At 36.3% G+C, this 24642-nt stretch overlaps 1 protein-coding gene and 1 non-coding gene across 2 annotated transcripts; one reads left to right on the forward strand and one right to left on the reverse strand.

Annotated features, from left to right (window-relative positions):
- Positions 1–9117: 9117 nt before the first annotated feature.
- LOC113769725 lies at positions 9118–9223 on the reverse strand. Its single transcript, XR_003468271.1, has one exon. It is a non-coding gene; the product is annotated as a small nucleolar RNA R71 (small nucleolar RNA).
- Positions 9224–9998: 775 nt separating this feature from the next.
- LOC113769295 lies at positions 9999–11154 on the forward strand. The gene is made up of 3 exons (XM_027313757.1): positions 9999–10061; positions 10257–10751; positions 10897–11154. Exons 1-3 carry the CDS (start codon positions 9999–10001, stop codon positions 11152–11154), a joined length of 816 nt encoding a protein of 271 aa, XP_027169558.1.
- Positions 11155–24642: the final 13488 nt, after the last annotated feature.

The raw sequence follows: 24642 nt of genomic DNA on the forward strand, positions 1-24642 counted from the left end.
TGCAAGAGCTCGAGGGGACAATCATGACTAGCATTGGACTAGCCACGATTACGTGCATTTATATCCATCATACACATATATAAGTAATGTGCATAATTAAAGCAAGTAGACATGTGAGCACGTAATTCACATAACACATAAGCATGCATATCTAGATGCCAAGACCTAAGAAAGCGATTAAACACATAGCACATAGACATGCAAAACACACAAGGCAATTAAAGCCCTAACTATTACATTTTTTGGGGGGGGAAGGCCTACTACAATCTAAAAGGGGAAATAAAAAAGGAATTAAACCCCTAACTATTACAATTTTGGCATTCGAGTGCCTTCCAAATGATGAAATTGAACTAAAATTAATGCAAAACTAAGCAACTAAAGAAATAAATAAGGTAAGAATGAAATAATCACTTAAAGTCATGCAATTGCACACATAAGACACATATATGCACGTAGGGTCAAATAAAGTCAAGAAATGAAGAATAGAGTGTACCTCCCTCGCAATGGTAATCAAAGGAAGGAAAAGTAGCTTCAAAACAATAAAAAGGTCAAGGTACCACTTTAATTGAGAAAAATTAAAAGAAATGCGCAAATACAAAGCTCACTTGATCATAAAGCCCCTAAAGTCATGACTTAAGTGCAATTTAAACAAAGCATAGTAGTCAATTGAAGCAAACAAGCAATGAAGTTGTAAAATTAAAACTACCAAGGACCAAATTGAGGAGATTATTCAATTGATTGGGTCATAGCAGCATTAGTTAGAAGCCAAGGGGTCAAAGTGAAGTTTTAGAAAGTTATTTCATGCAATCTTCATGCAAGGACGTGAGAAAAATTCTGCAATCAAGTTTCAGCAAGCTATGAAGCCTTCGGCAATTTCCAACTTTCTTGCTGCAGTTTCCTTAGCAATCTATTGAATACAAGTATTCATGCAAACTCCAAACAAAATCCATGAATTGCTCAATTGAGACCCAACAAAGCATTCTAAGGGAGAACAAGGAAAACTTTATATTCTGCTGCCATTTGCGTTTCCAAACAGATTCTGGGCAGCATTTTGTAAAGCCGTTTCATCCATCCAAAACTTTGAACTTAAGCGGCAAAACAAATAACCTCCTCATCCGACAAAACAAAACAATCGAGCTTAGCTTGTTGCAACAGATTTCATGCGCAAGCTTAAGCGCAAAGCAAACTGACACAAAAGGAAACATAGGCAGCAGCTCTTCCTGAGTTCATCTCCAACAAGAGCACATTATTGTTTTGTCAGAATTCGGGCCCAAATACACGAAACATAGGCATCCAAACACACAACCTCAACATCCAAGCAAGCAAAAGACAGCCATTTTCTAAACTTCTCATGCAAATGTTACGAGGAAAGTTGCTGCAATAGAAAGGAAGGCTTGCTGCAATTTCAGTCATCCTAAACGTAGTCATGCGAAGGAGTCCGCAGTTCTAATGGAGTTAGCAACTCAACTCAAAAACTGGAAGAACTTGGGATAAGGGGAAGGGAAGGTTAAGTGCAGCAGTGCAACATGAAACACAGCAGGGAAAGATTCGAACTTGCGGCGAACAGAGGTAACCCATAGCAGTCAAATACCAAGCAAAAATGAACCTTTCAAGTATGTCAAAAACTTCAACGCGACACAGGAAAAGGAAACTATAACATGGTATCCCAAAATGGTTGGTAAATCAAAATTTCAACCAAAACAATATCAGCAATTAAAGAGAGAACAATCTGCTCGTGCGTGTTGCTGCAACAAAAACCCAGCACTTCAAGTTTGTGGTAGCAGACTCTAAAACTGACTCTTATGGGTCCTAACAACCATAACAAATGACGTCCCAGACCATTGTTTGATCAAATCAAGGGACAAGCATAAAGGATGCACGGGGGAAAAATAGTTGGCTTGCTTTTTGAGGAGACCCATGATGATACCATCGGAAAACCGACTGAAAGTTTACAGCTTTATCATCAGAAAAACCAAGAGGACATTCATGACACAGATCCATCATCTCCCCAGATGCACAAAAGATAGTAACATGAAGGAAGAAAGCTTACAGCAAGTTTAGCTACAAATCCATTTAACACCCAAATGAATGGTCTGATGCTTGGTGAACGAGAGAGCAGAGAACGAAAGGTTACCTGCGCTCCTTTGAATTGCAGAAAGACGGCGTCGGGATGGAGGAACAATGAATCTCAGCGCAAGCCGAACAAAGCTGGGAAAAGTTTCATCTTTTTGCTGCGACTGCCTTCCAGATTCTGCATCACCTCTCCTTTCGTTGAGTTGCCCGTTTCTTCCTCACTCGGTAGTTTCTCTCTTGGCTCTTTCGTTGTTGCCCGTCGCTCTTTTCCTTTTTATGGTTTTCTTCGCTCAGCCTCAACTCTCCCTTTCTATCCAAAACCCTCGGCTCTCCTGGTCTCTCTCCAACTCAGTCGTCAAAAAACCCCCCGTAGCCTCCTGTTTTTCTTTTTCCCAGACCAAAAACCTCCTTTACGAAAGCTCCCTCTCTATCTCTCCGTTTCTTTTTTGCTAAACCTAGCCGCCGACTACCCCTCTGAACTTTCTCCCCCTGTCTCTCCCTGGTTTTCAAAAGCCTTTGCTCTCTCTTGTTTCCTTACTCCGCCGCCACTCCAGCTCTCTGATTTTCTCTCCCCTTTCTCCTCTCATTTCTGTCTTTTCCTCCAGCCCTTAAACCCTCAGCTCTCGTTTGGTTTCTTGTTGCCCCCCCAGCCGTCATCCAACCTCCCTTCCTCTTGCTTTTATAGTGTACCGAATATCCCTAGAACCTAGGATCAATGGTGCATGTTTTCTGCATTTTTTCGGTGATTATTAAGCCATTAGATGGCTTTTTGTACCGATATTTCTTGATGAGTCGGATGCATTTTTCATCTCTGGTTCCGTTTCTCATTTTTGCTTGAAATAAGAAATGGGCACGGATCCTGTGTAGCTCAGGTGCATAAGCTTGTTTCCTTCTCTTTTCCTTTTTCCCTTTTTTTTTCTAATGAACTTGAATTTAAAATACTAAAGCATATTTTTTTGTGAATGATTTTCTCTTTCTCTCTGTTTTTTTTTTGGACAAGTTTTATGCTAAAAGTCTTAACAATAACAATAAAAATAAACATCTAAAAAGGCAAAATGAATACAAAAATAAAAACTAAAAACTAATAATAATAGATAATAATAATAATCTGAAACGCTATACAAATGCTAAAAAAATCTAAACCAAAATCATGAAGTTGACAAATAAAAATAGATAAGAATTATCACTAAAAGCAAAAAATAAAATAAAAATAAAAATAAAATAAAAATTATTTAAAAATTTGGTGTCTACATTATGCTGAGAAACTAGAAGCAGGCATGAGAATGCCAACCACCCGCTTTCTTCGGGATAACCTTTGGTATTAGAGAATTCGGATAATCCAACTCACTCTCAATGCCATCCAAATTCTTTAGGATATGAGATGTTGTGCAGATAAAAAAGAATGAATTCCATTATCAACTTATGTCGAAAATTTTACATGATAAAGAATAGTGAAAATGAGAAAGGGTGGTTCTATATTGGGACCCGTTCCAAACATGTCCAGAAGTTGGTAATAAATGCCTCCATCTCAATTAAAAGAAGGAAGAATAGCTTTATTTTTTTTCCAAATGATGATTTCTCGAACGAATTTCAGTGGAAACCTCATAACGCACCTGCCGACTCCTCTCCCAAACTTGTGAAAGAGCTAAACTTTCATAAATTTAAAGGATCGAATCCAAGATAAATGGTTGGTTCTATCCAGAGGTAGTCTTGGTAGAGGTGGTTATTTGCCAAACTCTTATCAGCCCCAATAAGTCTTCTTACTACTCTTCTAGGTTCAAGAGGACTTGTAATTTTCATTTGATTGAGTAATGGTTTGATCATCTCAATTATTGAATAATAATTCATTTATTCTATACAGTTGTGAAGGTATCTGACTAGATCATTTCGAGAACGGGGAGCGTAGTCAATAGGTAAAAGCACATAACCCTTGCAGAGCCATCTGCAACTGGGAAGAAATACGATGAGCAGCTCGACCTCCCACCAGTCTTCTCCCGTGGTCATTCTTGAAGAGGGGATCTTGAACAAATCCATAATTCCATAGAGGGTAGCCGTCCAAGGGATAACAATAGCCTTGGCTGGTCATAGGGGTCAAAAGATTCTCTACCTTCGTGGTCCTATGATCGTGGGAGCATCTTTATGGAATTGATATCTTACTCTCCTCTTGAAGCCAAGTAGCCCCGAGATCAGGTACCCCATTGAGCACTTCTATCCTCCATGGGAACTCACCATCAACGATCGATGTCAAGATTTCAATTTTGAACTTGTTTTCTGATATCTTGGTGATTTCAACTGGCATGCCCACGAATTCAAACACCAAGAAAGCTTTATACATCTTCGAATACCAGTGCAAGTTATACACATATTTAAATACCCTTTGCTTCATTTCTTCAGTTCCCATTTATTAAAATGAAAAATTTAAATCTACACAAATTAAAGAATGATGTCTTTGAACTCATTTAGAACTTCTCAACTTGTTTAAAACTTTTATATTTTGATGCGTTGTGAATTCAATTAGCATACCCAAGGTAAACGAATCTTGTGAATTCAACTGATATGCCGTGATAGATGAAAAATATGATAAATTGACTGGAGAAAATTCTTTCCGGTATTAATAATTTCCTACTGAGGTGCGTAAAGGTAATTGCTACGGACAACTTCTCTGCTAAAGTTGCATACAAACACTAGAGCCAATAAGAATTTGACAAGCGTTTAACTCATCGACTAGATGTTTGCTATGGCGGAACCAAAAATGAAAATGATAATATGAAATGTAATCAACTAAGAAAAAGAGGCAAAAATATGTAATTAATCTGAAAATTTAGAATTAGTTTTAATGATTATTACTAGGGAGGTGGCGAGGCGAGTTCCTGGTGGTAGAATCGAGGTTACCAAGAGATTAGTTTACCTGCAAAATATAAAATGGTCGAGACCTAGTCCACCGGTCTCACTCCGATGTTGAAGTCAAAAGTAGTTCGAAAGTTGTTTGTGAGAATAAAGTTGCATATCTTTTTTGTGAATAGTGTATGGGTATATATACTAGAAATATCTATGGGTAGGATGACGAAATCTATAACTGTCTGACGTTATGAGACAGTCTAAGGTAGCAGTGTAAATTGTAAATTTAAGCAACAGGATGGCTGATAGTCACAACGATCCAACAGTCTCTAATCACATCATTAATTGAGATGTCTATTATTTCGAACCAAATGAATTCTTGAGGTGAACTCTTGTTTGAGAATAACCAGGACGAGGTGTTTCCCAGATCAGTAGAATGGACAAGATGGTTTAAACTCGGGTAGGCCGTGATATCCACGTAAGCCCCCAATCTTGAGTGGAGTGAGTATAGACGATTCTCCATTTGAAACTATATTCTGTAGTCAAGAAGAGACACATGTTCAGATATTGGGTTATGAGAAGATGAAATGTCAGTCAAGGGTGATTGAAGTGTGCTACCATGGGAGTGTCATTCGATCCGTCATTCATTAATAGAGGGAGAGAAATAGAAGTGGGCATTTTAGAATTCAAAAAGTCTGCCTTTCGTCGACATTACGATATATACTGGATCGAGCCAAAAGCATTGCTACGAGCCTACCCCTTTTACCGAGATTATAACAAACATTGGGTTGAGGCGAATTAGTCAACAGCTATTCCTCCTGAAAGTCAAGTGACAATTTACGTTGAGTAACTAGAAGTGATCCGAAGAATGTCAACCACCCGATTTGTTCCGGACGACTTTTGATATTAGGGAACTTGAATCAACTAACTTACTCCCAATGCCATCCAAATTCTTACGTGGTTCGAGATATTGTACCGAGAACAAAGAATGAATCCCATTGTCAACCTATTTTGAAGATTTTACAAGATAAAGAATAGTGAAAATGAGAAGGGTGGTTCTACTTTAGGACACACTCCAAATATGTCAAGAAATTAATAATAAATGCCTCCACCTCAATTAAGAGGAGGAAAAATAACTTTGTTTTTGTTTTCAGTGATGATTTTCGAATGGATTTTGGTGGCGACCTCATAACGTACCTGCTAATCCCCCTCCCGAACTTGTAGAAGAGCAAAACTTTCAGAAGGTTTAAAAGGTCGAGTCTCAAAATAAATGGCTGGTTCTACTCTGACGCGGTCTTGGCAGAGGAGGGCATTAGTCGAACTCTTATCAGTGCCACTAAATCTCTTTACTACTCTCTAGATTTAAGAGAACTTGTGATTTTCATTTCATTTAGTAATATTTTAATCTTCTTAATTATTGAGTAATGATTCATTTTTCTATGCAGTGGCGAAGGTATCCGACCTGATGACTTCAGGAACAGGGAGCATAACCAAGAGGCAGAAGTGCAAGGCCTTTGTCGAGCCTTCAGCAATTGGGGAAAAAAAAAAGAAGGGCGGCTTGACCTTCTACCCGTCTGCTCCCGTGGTCATTTTTGAAAAGGGGAATTCAACCGACCTTATAATTCCTGAGAAGGTAGCCAACCGAGAGGTATTTTGTTTCTTTTCTTTCCCCTACACATTAGTTTTGGTGCGTTTTAACTAGTTTCATAACTAATTAACTAGAGTTTTGGTAAAAATATACATTTTGTGGTTTAAATGGCAAACATTGCATTTCTATGGATTTTAATGGTAAAAACTTCATGCTTTTGTAGGTTTAATGATTCAATCATCAAAGGGTGCGAATTGAGAAGATAATTGGATGATAATTCATGATTTGAAGTGCTTAAAGAAAACATGAAGTGCAAAACATTCAAATGAAGAAATGCAAGTGAAGACAGTTTTGATACATCTTCGTATTTCGGCTATATCTTGAGCTATACACATCGGATCGAGATGAACTTTACACCATTTTGAAGATAAGAGATAGATCTGCATTTGGTATGAAGACATCGAAATCCAATTCAGTTGTTTTCTCAGTCAAAAAGTCGAAACAGAGAAGCTTATTTGTATGGTCGAAAGTTGAAACAGGGGATTGAATAGTCGATGGTAATTTGATCATATCTCAGTCCACAGAACTTCAAATTGGATGATTATTAAAGCATTGAAAAGCTAATTCAAGAGGTTACAACTTTCATGTTTTGCACAAAAGCTAGTTCAGCTTTCGTTATAGAGACAATAGCAGTTAAAGTGAGGCCAAATTCACAGAAGTAAATACGCGACTTGAGAAAATGTGAGTGAAGTCGCGTATTGCAGCCTGATTTCAGTAACTTGCTCAGCCACTTGCTTTGTTTTCACACTACTTTCCAGCTATAGTTGGAGAGAGAATTTCAGCTGCACATGCTTCTGAGGCAAAAAGGAAGAGGAAAGGAGCTTTATGTCTTGTCCAAAGTCCACCTTTTTGACTCTTAACAATTAGATCTTAGAATCATTAGAAGAAGAGAGTAGAACATATTAGAAGAAGCTCATATCAGACTTTAGCATTTGAACTTAAAAAAGGAAGTCTTGTCTTGTTCTCTCTAACTAACACTTTTTGTGAGAACAATTCGAGACTTCATTGTACACCATTTTATTGAAAAAATTGAAGATCATTGGGAGCTTCTTCATTAACTTGGCTAAATTTTCTTTATTTATCTTTTACTTGTGATTCATGATGTGTTCATACAACGAAACTATGTGTTTTCTTGTTGTATGTTACAGGAATAGCTAATTTTCTAGATCTAGGGAGTAGATGAAACTTATAGCTATTTGATATAAAGTGAATATAATTTACACTTGTTACATCTTCTATTAACTTGTCTATTTGTGCATGCTTATCACTTGTTGTTGCTTGATCACCAATAACAAACTCTTAGTTATTATTATTCAATAAAAGTTGGTAATAATGATAGAACCACATGAATAGAGCTTGAGTAGTAGACTCATGAGAATAGAGGTACACTCAAGTGGTAAACTTGAATTTCTTGAAGAAAACAACAGTAGAACTAGGTATTCACCTTGAGAATAGGAAAAACTAGACTATTCTAAGCCATTTCATCATGAGAATGAGATTTGGTGATATTGGAATTGAATCCCTAGTTAAACAAGGGTTGTAACAAGAGGTAAATCTATTCATTGTTTATGCAATAAGTGGAATCTATATCCCTAAACTCCAGTTTTTAGTGAATTTTCTCCTTTGTATCTTGCAAAAATCTAGTTAGAGTTAGTTAGTTAATAGTAGCTATAACTTTTTCTGTTCCAATTTATTGTTAGTCTAAATAATAGAGTAAGTAAGGACCTAATACTTGAAAAATAGCTCTCCGTGGAATCGACCCGATATATGCCCTAAACTACTAGTTGACCTGTATACTTGCAGTCAAAACGGGTATAAATTGGATTTAAACTTGCACTTATATTGAAATTCTGTCAAATTTTTTGCACCGTTGCCTGGGAGCGGCAATATTAGGGCCTAATTAACTTTATTAATTTAGACATTATTTGTAATTACTAGCTAATTTGTTTATAGTTAAATTACAATTTTTATTGGTTTTTGCGAATTAGTTGCTACATAGTCTCTTTTATTTTTGTTTGCAGTGTATGTACCGGGCGCTACGGGTAGTAGCACCTTTTGATTCAGAAATTAAAAGGACACTACATAGACAAAGAAGGCGTACACCACAACAAGAAGAAGAAAAGATTTATCCAATAGAGGGAATTGCAATGAAACTACCTTTTAAAGAAAAAATGACGAAAAACGAAGCAAATAGGCGAGGTCTAAGGGATTTTGCTCTACCGGGAACTCAAGGATCCCAAACAAGTATAGTGCGGTCTACAGTAAACGCTAATAATATTAAGATTAAACCATCACTAATCCAAATGGTGCAACAATCTCAATTTAGAGGTAATGCCATAGAGGATCCAAATGCACACTTAGCCACATTTTTGGAGATATGTGATACTATTAAAATGAATGGAGTTAACGATGATACAATAAGGCTTAGGTTGTTCCCATTTTCATTAAAAGATAAAGCTAAAATTTGGCTACATTCTCATGTCCCTAATACCTTCACCACTTTGAATGATTTATCTAGGGTATTTTTGAATAAATATTTCCCACCAGGTAAAACGGTTAAACTTAGAATGGATATCATTAGTTTAGTCAATTTGATGGTGAATCGTTGTATGAAATTTGGGAACAATTTAGAGAGTTGCTTCGAAGATGTCCACATCATGGACTTTTCAATTGGCTTATTGTACAAAACTTCTATAACGGTTTATCTTTCTCTACTAAAATGACTATTGATGCAGCCGCAGGTGGTGCTTTGACGGGTAAATCACCCGAAGAAGCTCAAAGTTTGATTGAAGAAATGACAGCTAACAACTACTAATGGGCTAATGAAAAAGGTAATCCAAGGCAACACGCAGGTATGATTGAAACTAATGCGATCAATATGCTTAGTGCACAAATGAGTAATATGATGCAAATGTTACGTCGTCAAACCGGATGTGGTCCGAGTTCTTCTATTAATGCACCTGTTGCTTGTTGTTCCATATGTGGAGGAGAACACGACCCTAACAAGTGTGTTGATGTTGAGCAGACTCAATTTGTTAATAATTACGATAGGAATGATCAAAACAATCCATACTCAAAAACATACAATCCGGGGTAGAGGAATCATCCAAATTTTGGATGGAAGGAGCAAGGCAATCCTTAAAGGCCCAATAATCTGTCGGGATTCCAATCGAGGGCACAATAGATGAATACTAAACCGGATTGGAAGATTGCGGTGGAGAAATTGGCAAAAGGAATTTCGAAGAGATTCGAACGAATAGAGGGGCGGTTGGATTAATTGATCGGAATGTATAAAAATGCGGAGATCCAAATTGATCAAATCGCCAATTCTATCAACAATCAAAATCAGGGGTAATTACCAAGTAAAACGGAGGTGAATCATAGGGAACATGTCAAGGCCATTTCCCTTCGTAGTGGTAAACAACTAGAAGACCCTCCAATGATAGAAAACAAAGGGAATGAGGAGAGTGTTAGCGGAGAAGATGAGCAATTGGAGAAAGAGGTAGGTGTGGGGGAAGGTGATAAAGAAAAATTGGAAGAAAAACAACCAACTTCCTACAATACCATTCTGATACCTCCGATAGTGCCATTTCCTCAACGACTCAAGCCAAATAAACTCGACAAAGATTTTGATAAATTTGTAAAAATTTTTAAACAATTGCATATTAATATTCCTTTAATTGATGCCATTTTGCAGATTCCTTCGTATGCCAAGTTCCTCAAGGAGATAATGACGCGCAAAAGGAAATTGGAGGATCGCGAAATAATAGCATTAACTGAGGAGTATAGCGCCATCATACTAAACAAGCTGCCACCAAAGTTGAAAGATCCGAGGAGATTTTCTCTACCTTGCACTATTGGTAACATTGAATTTTCAAAAGCATTATGTGACTTTGGTGCAAGTGTGTCCTTAATTCCTTTAACGGTGGCTAGACAACTAGAGTTGCATGAGCTAAAACGCACAAATATTACTTTGCAGTTAGCAGATCGGTCTATTAGATATTCACTAGGAGTCTTGGAGAATATACTGCTCAAAATACAAAAATGTATCATTCCGGTGAATTTTGTGGCATTAGATATGGAGGAAGATATATCTATACCAATTATCTTAGGTAGGCCATTTTTAGCAACTGCGGGTACTATTATTGATGTTAAAAATGGCAAACTCAAGTTTCAAATAGGTGAAGAAGAGGTAGTATTTAATTTGAATGAAATAAAAAAATACCCTTCTTTTACTAATCATGCTTGTTTAATTGCCACAATGGATTTGCTAACCAAAAAGGTGAATCGAATCAATCTCGATGTCGATCCTCTTGAGTTTTGTTTAATAAGTGCAGGGGTACAAAAGGAGAATGATGAAGAAAGAGAATTATAGACCCAATATTTGGATGCACAACCTCTTTATAGGAAGGGGTATGTTTGAAAAGCTTGGACAAGAAAAGAGACTTCCACCACCGTCGGAGATAGAAACTCCAAAACTTGAACTCAAGCCACTTCCTAACCACTTGAAGTATGAGTTTCTTGGTGAAAATGAAACTCTTCCAATGATTGTTAGTGCGTATTTGGAAGAAGAGCAACTCAATAAGTTGCTATGAGTCTTAAGGAAGCATAAGAAGACTATAGGATGGACCATCTCTGACATTCAAGAAATTAGCTTTTCTTTATGCATGCATCACATTCTCTTGGAGAAAAATTGCAAACCGGTAGTCGAAACCCAAAGAAGGCTTAACCTGAACATGAAAGAGGTGGTAAGATTGAAAATTATAAAGTGGTTGGATGTAAGTATAATCTTCTCTATCTCAGATAGTATTTGGATAAGTCCAATTCATGTTGTTCCAAAGAAGGGTGGAACTACCATAGTTAAAGGGAAAATGATGAACTTATTCCCTATAAACTTGTGGTAGGATGGCAAGTGTGTATTGATTATAGAAAGTTAAATTCAGTCACAAGAAAAGATTATTTTCCCCTACCCTTTCTTGATCAATTATTGGAGTGTATTGCTGGTTATGATTTTATTGTTTCCTTGATGGATTTTCAGGTTATAACCAAATAGCCATAGCTCCGGAAGATTAAGAGAAAATCACCTTCACTTGTCCATATGGCATATTTGCTTTTAGACGAATGCCATTTGGCCTTTACAATGCTCCAGCCACATTCCAACGTTGCATGATAGCTATTTTTTCTGATTATATAGAGAAAGTTATGGAGATTTTCATGGACGATTTTTCGGTATATGGCTGATCGTTTGACCATTGTCTTCATAATTTGGATTTGATTTTGCAGTGATATGAAGAGACAAATCTTATGCTTAATTAGGAGAAGTGCCGGTTTATGGTTCGAGAAGGAATTGTTTTTGGGCACAAGATTTCATCTCAAGGAATAGACGTGGATAAGGCAAAAATAGAAGTGATTGAGCGAATGCCACCTCCAACTAATGTCAAGTGGATAAGAAACTTTCTTGGACATGCGACCTTCTATAGACGTTTTATTAAGGATTTTTTCAAAATAGCTAAACCATTATTTGATTTACTATGCAATGATGCTCCATTTCATTTTGATGATAATTGTTTAATGGCTTTTGATAGGTTGAAAAAGGAGTTGACGTCAACACCAATTATAACATCACCAGACTAGTCGCTACCATATGAGTTGATGTGTGATGCAAGTGACTATACAATCGGAGCTATGTTAGATCAACGAAAGGAAGGAAGGTTGCACGTGATCTATTATGCAAGTAAAGTACTCAACGAAGCACAAATTAACTATGCGACCACGAAGAAGGAGCTTTTGGCGGTGATATTTGCTTTAGATCTTATTTAGTAGGATCTAAAGTTATCATTTATACGAACTATTCAACTCTTAAATATTTGCTCCATAAAAAAAAAGCAAAATCGCGACTAATTCATTGGATTCTCTTATTGCAGGAATTTAATTTAGAGATTAAAGATAAAAAGGGATCGAAGAACCTGGTGGCGGATCATTTTTTGCGATTAGAATATATCCCTACCGATGATCAAATTCCAATTAAAGAGAATTTTTCAGATGAGTTTGTTCTTGCACTAACTAAATCCCTATGGTATGCAGATTTTGCTAATTTTTTGGTAAGTGGAATACTTCCCAAGGGTTTGAATTTTCACCAAAGAAAGAAATTTTTGCATGATGTTAAAAGTTACTTTTGGGAAGAACTGCTGCTTTATAAACATTGGGCCGATGGTATGATAAAAAGATATATTCCCGAAGAAGAGGTACGTGATATTTTGTTTCATTGTCATAACTTAAAAACCGGAGGACATTTTAGCACTTCTAAGACCGTAACTAAGATTTGGCAATCGGGATTTTATTCGCCTACTAGATACCGAGATGTTTGGGAATATGTTAAAAATTGTGACGCTTGTCAAAGAACTAGAAATATTTCTAACAAAAATGAAATGCCCTTAATTACTTTATTAGAAATTGAGTTATTTGATGTATTGGATATAGATTTTATGGGGTCATTTCCTAGTTCTTTTAACAATAAGTATATCTTAGTAGCGGTAGATTATGTTTCTAAATGGGTGGAGGCAATTGTTTCACCTACAAATGATACTAAGGTAGTACTCCTTCCGTCCCAAAATTTGGGACGCTTTTTGGGAAACACACTTTTTATGCACAGTAGCATTATGAGGACACACTTATCTGACTCTTTCAATCGTACCCTTTGCTGTTTGTGGAGTAAAACAACAAACTGTTGGGAACCACTTGCCATTAAGTCACTTTGACTAAAAGGCAAAGACAATTAGAAGGGTATAACTTCCGATGATGTGTTATGGCTGGGTCCATTAGAATTGGTTAGTGCAATCTTGACTTTTCAATAGAAGGGTATAACTGGAAAATAATTTCAAAAGTGGTTTGACTTGTTCAAAGTGACTCAAATTTTGGGACAAGCAAAAAGCGGAAATATGACATTAACAATGGGATGGAGGGAGTACTTAGATTTCTTAAAAAGAATATTTTTAGTAGATTTGGTATTCCTAGGGCCATAGTAAGTGATGAAGTAAAGCACTTTTGTAATAATCAATTTGATTCTTTATTACTTAAGTAAGGTTGTAAGCATAAGACATTACTTCCATACCATCCACAAGCGAATGGACAAGCAAAGTTAGCCAACCGAGAGATAAAGCTTATCTTGAAGAAAATGGTGAACAAATCAATGAAGGATTGGGCAAGACGACTCAATGATACATTATGAGCTTATCGAATGGTATTTAAGACACCTTTGGAGATGTCACCGTATTTATTAGTATTTGGAAAAATTTGTCATTTACTTGTAGAGATCGAACATAATGCATATTGGGCAATTAAAACGATTAACATAGATTTACGTCTTGCAGGTGGGAGGAGACTACTTGAGTTGAATGAACTTGAGGAACACCGGTTACGTGCTTACGAGAATGCAAAAATCTATAAGGAGAAAGTGAAATATTGGCATGATAAGCATCTCGTATCCAAACAATTTGAGGTGGGGCAAAAAGTGCTATTATACAATTTACGCCTTAGGTTGTTTCCCGAAAAACTCTAATCAAGGTGGTCGGGACCATTTGAAATCACTCAAGTGTTTCCTTTTAGAGCTGTTGAAGTGGTAAATGCAAAAAATGAACGGTTCAAGGTCAACGGACAACGATTGAAACCCTACTTGGCGGGTGAAATCGTCCCCAAAGGACATATGAGTCCTTTGGGTGACTTTTCTTCAAAGAAATGAGCCAAACCTTTTGAATCGAGCCAACGACTATAATCAAAAGTGCTAGTTGGGAGGCAACCCAATGTTTTTGTTTAAGATGTTAATTTGGTATGATTTTATGTTTAACGCATGTAATTAAGTTAGTTTGTTGTTTTTGTGTTATAGGTTTGGTAAATGGAAGAAAAGATGACCATTTGAGGTGAAAAATGCGAAATTTGATCAAGGAATTCAATCCTTCGATTCGCGTTAAAGGTGTATTTGATCCATTAAAAATGGGTAAAATGCATGTTTCGATCATTTTACATGTGCATGCGATGATAATTTTGGCAAAAGAATGATTTAGGATGCATTTTGAATAATTGGGGTAACATATAATTTTTTTTTAAAAGTTAGCATTTCTGCAAAAATTTGCAGAAAAAAACGTGGATTACAGGAATACGCGACTTAGAGTTGCGTATTACGTGAATCGTGTTTTCACCCCTGCAAAAATTGTACAGAAAATGCGACTTGAATACGGGACTCTAAGCCGCGTATTCAAGAAGGCGCATTTTCAGACCTGTAATACGCGACTTGAAGTCGCGTTTTCATCCTTGCGGAATTTGTATAGAAACGCGACTTACGCAAAATGTGACTTGAAGGCGTGTTTTGTCTAGTCACATATTCTGTCATTGTACAAAAGCTAAAACACGCGAATCGCTTGGCCAGTTTTCTTCTTCATCTTCTTCCTTCAACTCGCGTTTTCCCTTCTCCTCTCACACACAATTCACAAAACTCCATTTTTGCTCCATTTTCTTGTAAAAAAACATCAACCCAGCATTTTTTGATCATCCTAGAGCCTTTCTAACCGATTGAAATTCAAGATAAACACCTAAAAATCGGTTTCCAAGAAGATTGGGGGTTAGGGTTCTTAGATTACAAATTCTTCAATTAGAGGTCAATTGGAGTGAATTTGATAGGGCTTTTTGCACAATTATCATCATCAAACATCCTTCTACGTGATTGAGGTAAGTTTCTTCATCAAATCTTTGTATGTTAGAAGTTGATATTTTTCAATTTTCTGAGCTTTCTGACATCTTTTAATTTCAAATTTTTGATGATATATATTGATGTTTTTGGCCTCCATGATGCTTATTAAGGTTGTTTAAGCATATTTACATGTTCAAATGTAGCAAATTGATGATTAATAGTTCTTTAAATTTTTAATTTGCTATATTTGACTAAAATTAGAAAGTTGGCTTGGAATGTTTTTAAAGCCATTGGTGATAAATGATTATGGTATAAAATGGATGATTGATGATGTTTTAGCATGCGCATTATATATAGTGAGAAATTTGGATGATTTTGTGAGTTATTAGAATACCTTTTGCTTAACCATGTTTATAGTTAATTGCGTATTATTGTTCCTAATTACTGATTGCTATAATCATGATTAATGCTAATTTCACTAATTGGGATATAATTGTTATATATTTTGATTAAGATGGTGATTTTGGACAATTTTTGGCATGATATATGTCCTTCTCTTATGGTCATTTAAGTATGTTTATTTGATTTCTTATGATTTGGAGGGATGTATTTGTGGTTATTTGAGTCAATTCATGTTACTTATTGTCAAAAATATGAAATGTGTCTTAGTACATGTGGATAATTGAATCCTTTTTATTAGGTACTATGACTAGGGGAAAATAGGTCGTATATTCCTCCTCTAGTAGTGATGACATGGAGGTTAGTGAGGAGGTTGAAATAAGTGAGGAAGAGAGATCACCTTCTCCTCCACCGGTTAGTCAACGACCAGGTGAGGGCATTTTTCGTAGTGCTGAAGCATCCATTTTTGACAGTGCCAAATTCACCAACCGTAGGAATCAAGAGTGGCACGAGGAACACGCTAATTTGGAGTTTCTTTTTGAGATGCACGTGAGTCCCGAAGTTGAAATGGTGTATCGTATCTCGGAGGCATTTGATCAACTTGGTTGGGCACTGATTCTCACCTTGCCGACTCAGTACTATCCCGACTTGGTGCGAGAGTTCTACGCTAACATTGAGTATAAAACAGGTCATAGTGGTGAGATGGTGGAGTCATGGGTGCGAGGAACGTGGATCATTTTGTTGCGGTAGCGCTTAGTGGCCATTGTGGATTGTAATGACCAAGGCCAGGCAATCGACCTGAAGAAGGGATTTATCGCACCAAATAGACAATGGGATCCATCTCATGCCATGCATAGGTTTGGTCTGGACTACCAACCTTTTTGGTCGTCAAGGAAAGAGACAATGTAGGCAAGCGTCCCTGAACCTCGACATCGTCTCATTATCTACATGACGGCACATAATGTCATACCCAAGAAGACGGGGCATACGGAGGTCTGCAAAAGTGACATCTACTTTCTCGACTACCTATGTTCGAATTCCACTGCCGAACATCATTATTAGCCATATAAGGTCTACGGCGAGGCGGCGGACTACTTCGTTCAAATTGCCATTTCCTCGTCTGCTTTCTTTGGTGTTCGAGTGGTTTTATGTCAACTTACAAGGGGTGATTTGAGAATTTGTTAAGCCGAAAACCGAGTTACCGGTTTCTTCCCTTTGTCGTCTAGGTATTGGCATAGAGAACATCCCTCAACCTATGCGAGAAAGGCGATAAAAGGCGAGACATGGTCGAGAGGAAGTCAGACCTTCCACTGCCGCACCTCCGCTTCCACCGCCACAATCCAACTGGCAGCGGCTCTTTGGTCGCTTGGACGACATCGAACATCAATTAGCTAGAATGGATACTCGCCTGCATCACATTGAAGATCATCTAGGCATACGTCCACCTCCTGCGGATGATGAAAAAAATGACGACTAGGGCTCCGGCGCACAAAGAATGATCTTTATCCTTATTTTCCGTTTCGCTTAGTGTTCGTTGTGTATTTTGTTTTTAACTTTTCTTTAAGGGCAGTTTAACTTGCACCTTTTATTTTGTATATTGGAACTTGTGACAGTTACTAGTAGATAGTGATTGTAGATGGTTGATCGGTCGATGGATCATGATTCAAGGTTGAACTAGACCACAACCATCTCAACTGGGGAGTAACTTGTTCTTCCTTTTGCTTATTTTCTTTCCCCTACACATTGAGGACAATGTGTATGTTAAGTATGGGGGTATTTGAGAATTGTCTGCTGGATGTTACTATGATTGGACATGTTATGGAAATATTTTCTTATGCTTAAATGTTGCCTATTTTGGGATTGTTGGCAGGGAATTTAGTCTAATTTTAAGGGGAAGCTCTGTCAAAATTTTTAAAATTGCCCCAAAAAGTTTCAAAAATTTTCAATTTTATCCAAAGTGTTAACAAGTTCCACAATACTAGTAGTTCAAATTCCTTCTACTTTTGAGATAAATATATGTGACTTGAAAACTTCTCTTCTCATTTAACTTGGAAATGACTATTATATGATTATAATTTTTACATTTGTAGGAAAATATATCTTGTAAAGTGGAGAAAATTATGCTTACATTTTGCATGTTTAATGAAATTTCTTCTCTTTACCTGATTTTACATAGTTAAGTGATAAATATGATCAATAATTGCAATACTCTTCTCATGATTATTCTTTTGAGGGAATGTTATTATCGTTGCTTTGAAAAACAAAAATAAATAATCATAATATAAAAAAAATGAAAAAAAAGGAAGAGAATAAGATTTGTTCTACTCCAATGGTTCTTGTACTTAGTAACCGGGAGTCTTCATCTATAAATGTCGATTTTCGTGTAAAACGGTACTTGAATTAAGAGTATGCAAGGTAACTTGAGTATGTGAAGTGTTGAGTAACTGGCGATTTGCATCTAAAAATATCGATCGTCACGTCAAAAGGCACTATCACAACTTAAGTATATATTTAGCTATATTATATGAATAATTCCCTCTCTAAGTTGAATGAGAAGAAGATCATGGGTTTAGGAAGCATTCTATTGACCATATAAGTTACTTGTTTGTAAAATTGGTAAGGATGAGGAATTGAGTTGGACTAGCCAAAATTATGGTATAATTGGATCTGCTTTACTTAATATTATGAGTACTTGAGGTTAATTTAGTGATTACATAATGGTTATTTACCTTGTTTTGAGGAAATGAAATTGAATGGTGCACATATATTTGTTTACAAACTTTGAATCATTGTTGGTTTTTATTTTTTATTGCTTGAGGACAAGTAATGGTTCAAGTGTGGGGATATTTGACAAGTATATATTTTACGTGTTTTTAGTGTGTTTTATTAGTTAGTTTTGGTGTATTTTAACTAGTTTTATAACTAATTAACTAGGGTTTTAGTAAAAAAGTACATTTTGTAGTTTAAATGGCAAACATTACATTTCTATGGATTTTAATGGTAAAAATTTCATGTTTTTGTAGGTTCAATGATTCAATCATCAAAGGGTGTGAATTGAGAAGATAATTGGATGATAATTCATGATTTGAAGTGCTTAAAGAAGACATGAAGTGCAAAACATTCAAATGAAGAAATGCAAGTGAAGACAGTTTTGATACATCTTCGTATTTCGGCTATATCTTGAGCTATACACATCGGATCGAGATGAGCTTTACACCATTTTGAAGATAAGAGATAGATCTATTTGGTATGAAGACATTAAAGTCCAATTCAGTTGTTTTCCTAGTCAAAAAGTCAAAACACAGAAGCTTATTTGTATGGTCGAAAACTGAAACAGTCGAAAGCTGAAACAGGGGATTGACCAGTCAATGGTATTTCAATCATATCTCCGTCCACAGATCTCCAAATTGGATGATTCTTGAAGTAATCGAAAATTAACTCAACGGGCTACAACTTTTATGTTTTGCACAAAAGCTAGTTTAGCTTCCATCATAGAGAAAATAGCAGTTGAAATAAGGCTAAATTCACAGAAGTGAATACGTGACTTGAGAAAATGTGGGTGAAGTCGCGTATTATCAAGTCACGTATTGTAGCCTGATTTCAGCAACTTACTTAGCCACTTGCTTTGTTTTCACACCACTTTTCAGCTATAGTTGGAGAGAGAATTTCGGTTGCACATGCTTCTGATGCAAAAAGGAAGAGGAAAGGAGCTTTATGTCTTGTCCAAAGCCCACCTTTTTGACTCTCTTAACACTTAGATGTTAGAATCATTAGAAGACGAGAGTAGAACATATTAGAAGAAGCTCATATCATATTTTAGCATTTGAACTTAAAAAAGGAAGTCTTGTCTTGTTCTCTCTAACTAGTGCTTTTTGTGAGAACAATTCGAGACTTCATTGTACACCATTTTGTTGAAAAAACTGAAGATCATTGGGAGTTTCTTCATTAACTTGGCTAAACTTTCTTTATCTATCTTTTACTTGTATTTCATGATGTGTTCATGCAATGAAATTATGTGTTTTCTTGTTATATCTTACATGAGTAGCTAATTTTCTAGATTTAGGGAGTAAATGAAACTTATGACTATTTGATATGAAGTGAATATGATTTGCACTTGTTACATCTTGTATTAACTTGTCTATTTGTGCATGCTTATCACATATTATTGCTTGATCACTAATAACAAGCTCTTAGTTTTTATTATTCAATGAAAGTTGATAATAATGATGGAACCACATGAGTAGAGTTTGAGTAGTAGACTCATGAGAATAGAGGTACACTCAAGTGGATCAAACTTGAATTTCATGAAGGAAACAAAAGTAGAACTAGTTATTCACCATGAGAATAGGGAAAACTAGACTATTCTAAGCCATTTCACCATGAGAATGAGATTTGGTGATATTGGAATTGAATCCCTAGTTAAACAAGGGTTGTAACAAGAGGTAAATCTATTCATTGTTTATGCAATAAGTTGAATCTATATCCCTAGACTCCAGTTTTTAGTGAATTTTCTCCTTTGTATCTTGCAAGAATCTAGTTAGAGTTAGTTAGTTAATAGTAACTATAACTTTTTCTACTCCAATTTATTGTTAGTCTAAATAATAGAGTAGGTAAGGATCTAATACTTGAAAAATCACTCTCCGTGGGATCGACCCGATATATGCCCCAAATACGAAGACCCGAAAAATTATTTTATATTTTATTTTTTTCTCTGAATGCATTCTCTTTACTTTAAATTATCGCCTTAATTTCCTCGATATTTTTATAAGTGGGTCAAGTTTTAAATCATTTTCTTTGCATAAGTTAGTTCATGTTAAATTTGAATTGCATTATGGATGTGGGACCCGCTAATGCAGTGCGTGTGATAAATTTTTGAAGATTAAAAGGAATTGTGTACAAATGAATATTATTTTATAAGGTGTTAAGAGATGATTAGAAGTTGGCTAGATATTTTAGTGATTAGAAGACAACAAGATGAGGATTAATCTTGGCTAAACACTTGTCATCAAATTCTTGGATCTTTGACGTTGACCAAAGACTTTCTTACCTCTTGAATGAAAACAAATTTTGATCAAAACTCTTCCATTTTTCTTCCCTCCATGGCCAAACCTCCTTGAGAGAGAAGAGAGAAAGAAAACTCAAATTCCAACTTCAATCCTTACTTGAATCTTCAAGATTTCACCCTAAATTTGCAATCCAAACCATAAAAAGTGATATTCAAGGAAGATCAAAGACTTTAGTGGAGAGATTCTTGAGAGAGAAGCATTTGATTTCCATTTTTCCTTGGGGTTTCAAGGTATTTAAGATAAGAAACTTCTTTTATTTTTAATCTTTGCATACTAGTGGTTTTAGAGTTGGATTTTGATAGTTTATATGGAAAATTTTATGGTCTAAGTTGTGATTGGCAAATTTCAGCTTTTGGTGAAAATTTTTAGCCTTGATATGATGAGTTGAGTTTGGCTATGATCTAGTAGCTTTGCTATGTCAATTATCCAGCTTTTATATGTTAGTTTGGCTTGTTTAAGGAAAATTCCAGCTTGTAGTTGAAATTTTCTACTTAGGGTTTCCGATTTTCAGCTTTATTGTGGTTGGTATTTGAGCTATACATGTGCCATATTTGGACGGTATGGTGACCTTAAATAAGTGTATAGATGACTTATAACTTGTGATTGCGATTCAGGTTAAATTGAGATGAAATTTGGTGTTGAGTTTGGATGAAAAAGTAAAAAAAACAAGGGGAAGTGCTACTGACAATTTTCCTAGGGAACCTTGAGCAGTTTTGGAAAATCTGTTATATCTTGGTGTAGAAAAGTTGGAACTGAGTTCTGTTTGTTGCATTTGAAATTAAATTCAGGGTACTTTGTACCATGAAAATTTTAGAATTTTTCTCAATTCCTATGAATATCTGTGATTTTCTAAAGTTGGCTGAATTTCCACACCTGTTCTGTCTTTCGACTGGATGAAGTAGCAACTTGAGGTTGGAATTTGACTGACTTGTGGATAGAATCTTACAAATGTGTCTTCTACAAAATTGTAACCCTTTGAATCTAAATTCTAACGGTATAAATTTTATAAATTTTGGACTTAAGAAACTTGAGATATGATTTTTCAAATAGTAGAGCGCAAAACTGGAAAAAATTCTGTTCTCTTAGAATTGTTTCTGCTTTCATTTCCAACTTTAAGATTTGGAGTTGGTAAACTATTTTGAATTTGGTTTATGAGTGGAGTTGAAGTTTAAATGAAAGGAAATAAAGTTTTGGAAACCTTAATTTCTTATGAATTTTGGTTTTGTGTGGCTAGTCTTTTGATATAATATATGACCACAGGACTCGAGATAGTTCAAGAGGACAACCCAGGGTTAAAGTAAAGGGTTGCAATTGATTGGTGAGCTTTCCAACTACGTGTTATATGTTCATTGTTGTTAGAAATTGCTAGGTACTTGAATTATCATCTCATAGGCAAGTGTGTACTTTATCGCACTTGACCTAACTCGACTAAACTTTTGATATTCTGTTAAAACATGTACTGGCCATTTTGTTATGACTGAAATGTGGCCAGAATCCGACCACTTTCTGGCTGAATTTTCAGTCGCATTCGAGGCAGTGAGAATAAAAATTTTTTACACCTTCCCTGACAATCCAGCCTTTAATCCGGCCAATATTTGGCCGGATTTGCTGCCAAAATTTCTAATTTTCTGCAGTTGTTCCTCCAGTTTTTTGGTTTGACCAGATTTTTGCACCCACCCGATTTTCAACTTTTGGACTTGAAATACTTAAAATGCTTGAAACCTGATATGCTGAGCTTATTTGTGACTTGAACTTGTTTAGGCGAGTGTGCTCTTATGTACACTCAATTGACCTAACTTGACTAAACACTTGATATCTCATTCATGCATGAATAAGTAACTTGATGTGCATATGACCTGTATATTGACTTGAAATATTTGGAATACTTGAGAATGCGAATTGTTGGACATTACTTGTGATTTGATCATGGTTAGGCAAGTGTGTCCTTATTCGCACTCGACCTCCGTGAATTTGAATCAATTGATCCTGCGTGTGGACTTGCATATTTATGTGCATGATTGTAGACCGGCTGCATTACTCGTGCAGCGGTTGAACTGTAGACCGGTTGCATTTCTCTTGTGGCGGTTGAATAGTAGACCGGCTACATTTCTCCTGTAGTGGTTGAATTGTAGACCAACTACATTTCTCTTGTAGTGGTTGAACTAGGCTTTGGACCTTATCCGAGACGTCGAGTAAGTGGAATCTTAGGTTACTCATGCGTATGCTTGAATGTAGGTCGGTAACGGATGAATTGAGCCCTCGTTGGATCTCTTGCTTTAGACCAGTTTCAGGGCGGTCGTGTAAGTTGGGCAATCTTGAGTAAAGGAAAAGTTCCTAACCTGTTTACTTTTGACTGGAATTCAGCACTTGAACACTGATATTATTGAATACGAAGCGTTAAGTCGGCTAACGTCTCCAATTATTACTGCGTGAGTGTTGGATGATAGCCAATGACTCCACTCCTGAATACTAAATACTTGGGGCTATAAGCTAGATCCTGAATTACTGAATATCTGGGACTATAAATCCAACCCAGGGCTAGTTGGTCGAAACGAGCCGACAAGGGCTTAGTCGAGGAGATCGACGAACCTTGGGTACTTCTTTGACGTTTGGGCCCAGTAAGATGTGTGTTTGGTAGACGAAAATTGGTGTAAAGTGGTGATCTATGGACATTATAATTTCGTGGTTGACAGAGAGTTAACGGACCTTGATCAAGTTGCGGTGGAACTTGCTCGTGAGAGTAACCTATATCCTTTGCCATGAATGTGTTCTTTATTTCATACTTTAGAATGATCTATCTGGCTATTTGTTTAACTATATACTGGGTCATGATCTATTTGAGTTTGACTTGTTTTTTGATATTTGGATATGGTATCTTGTCTATTATTTTACGTGCTTGGTTACTTGGAATCTCATTGGGTTTCTAGCTCGTTCCATGAAATTTGTTTTCCTTACAGGAGTAAGAACGTGAGAATAGGAGTGAAGAAGACATGGATTTTGTCTAGATTTTGTTAGCTGCTCGCGTGAGCACTTCCTATACGTCTAGCCAGCTCGTTTGGTTTGATATTTTTGCAAGTTTGACTCCTTGGTTGTATTATAAATTGTGTGGACATTGGAGGTCCATGAGTGTGTCTATTGAAAGTTGTAATTAATATCGCTTTTATTCTGAGGTTATCATTTGTTTATTCCATGAATTGTGACTGAATCCTGACGAGAGTTGGGCAGGCAGTCTACTAAACCCTTGGGTACGCCCTAGGGGGGAGATGGCGCTGTCATAGGTGGCATCAGAGCTGCTTCACGTGATTTCTGCGTGAGGTGAGTTTGGAGTCAAGTGGTGTTATGATCCCGATTATGTGAATAAGTGTAAAGGACTAAGTGCCCTTCTTGGGCGTAAGTTATGAATCATGACTGTTATAAGCGTATATCCTTTATCATGAGATTTGGGAAGGATAGATATGTACGTCAGGTAGGAATCTCTAATATGGATGATTTACTCTTGGGACTGGCCGGCTCGAGTTGTGAATTATCTTATTGTGGATTCTTGTACTTGAGTACCAAAAAGTGGAGAGCACTAGAATAAAGGTTTGTATCTTTATTGCACTCGAGGTAAGTTTTGATAGTAAAGGACAAAGGGCGAAAGATTCTAATATTTGACCTAATAATTGAACTGATCGAGGGGATTGAATCTAGGAGTGCTATCATGGACTAATCTAATTATAGTCTGGTTAGGGTTTCTATAGATGGTAGCTAAATTGTATTGTACATTGGGAAATTAGCACTAAAGACCTGTTTCCTTTTTCCTATGAACATGAGGTCTGGATAAGTGTTTCTTTGATTTTGAGGTGGTTTAACTGCAACTATATAGGTATTTCTACCCCTCTTGTTTTTATTTGATACCGTAGTTTGGTTCTCGATGAACTACCCTTACCTATACT

Source organism: Coffea eugenioides, chromosome 4 (genome assembly GCF_003713205.1).
Source record: "Coffea eugenioides isolate CCC68of chromosome 4, Ceug_1.0, whole genome shotgun sequence".
In the NCBI taxonomy this organism is placed as follows: domain Eukaryota; kingdom Viridiplantae; phylum Streptophyta; class Magnoliopsida; order Gentianales; family Rubiaceae; genus Coffea; species Coffea eugenioides.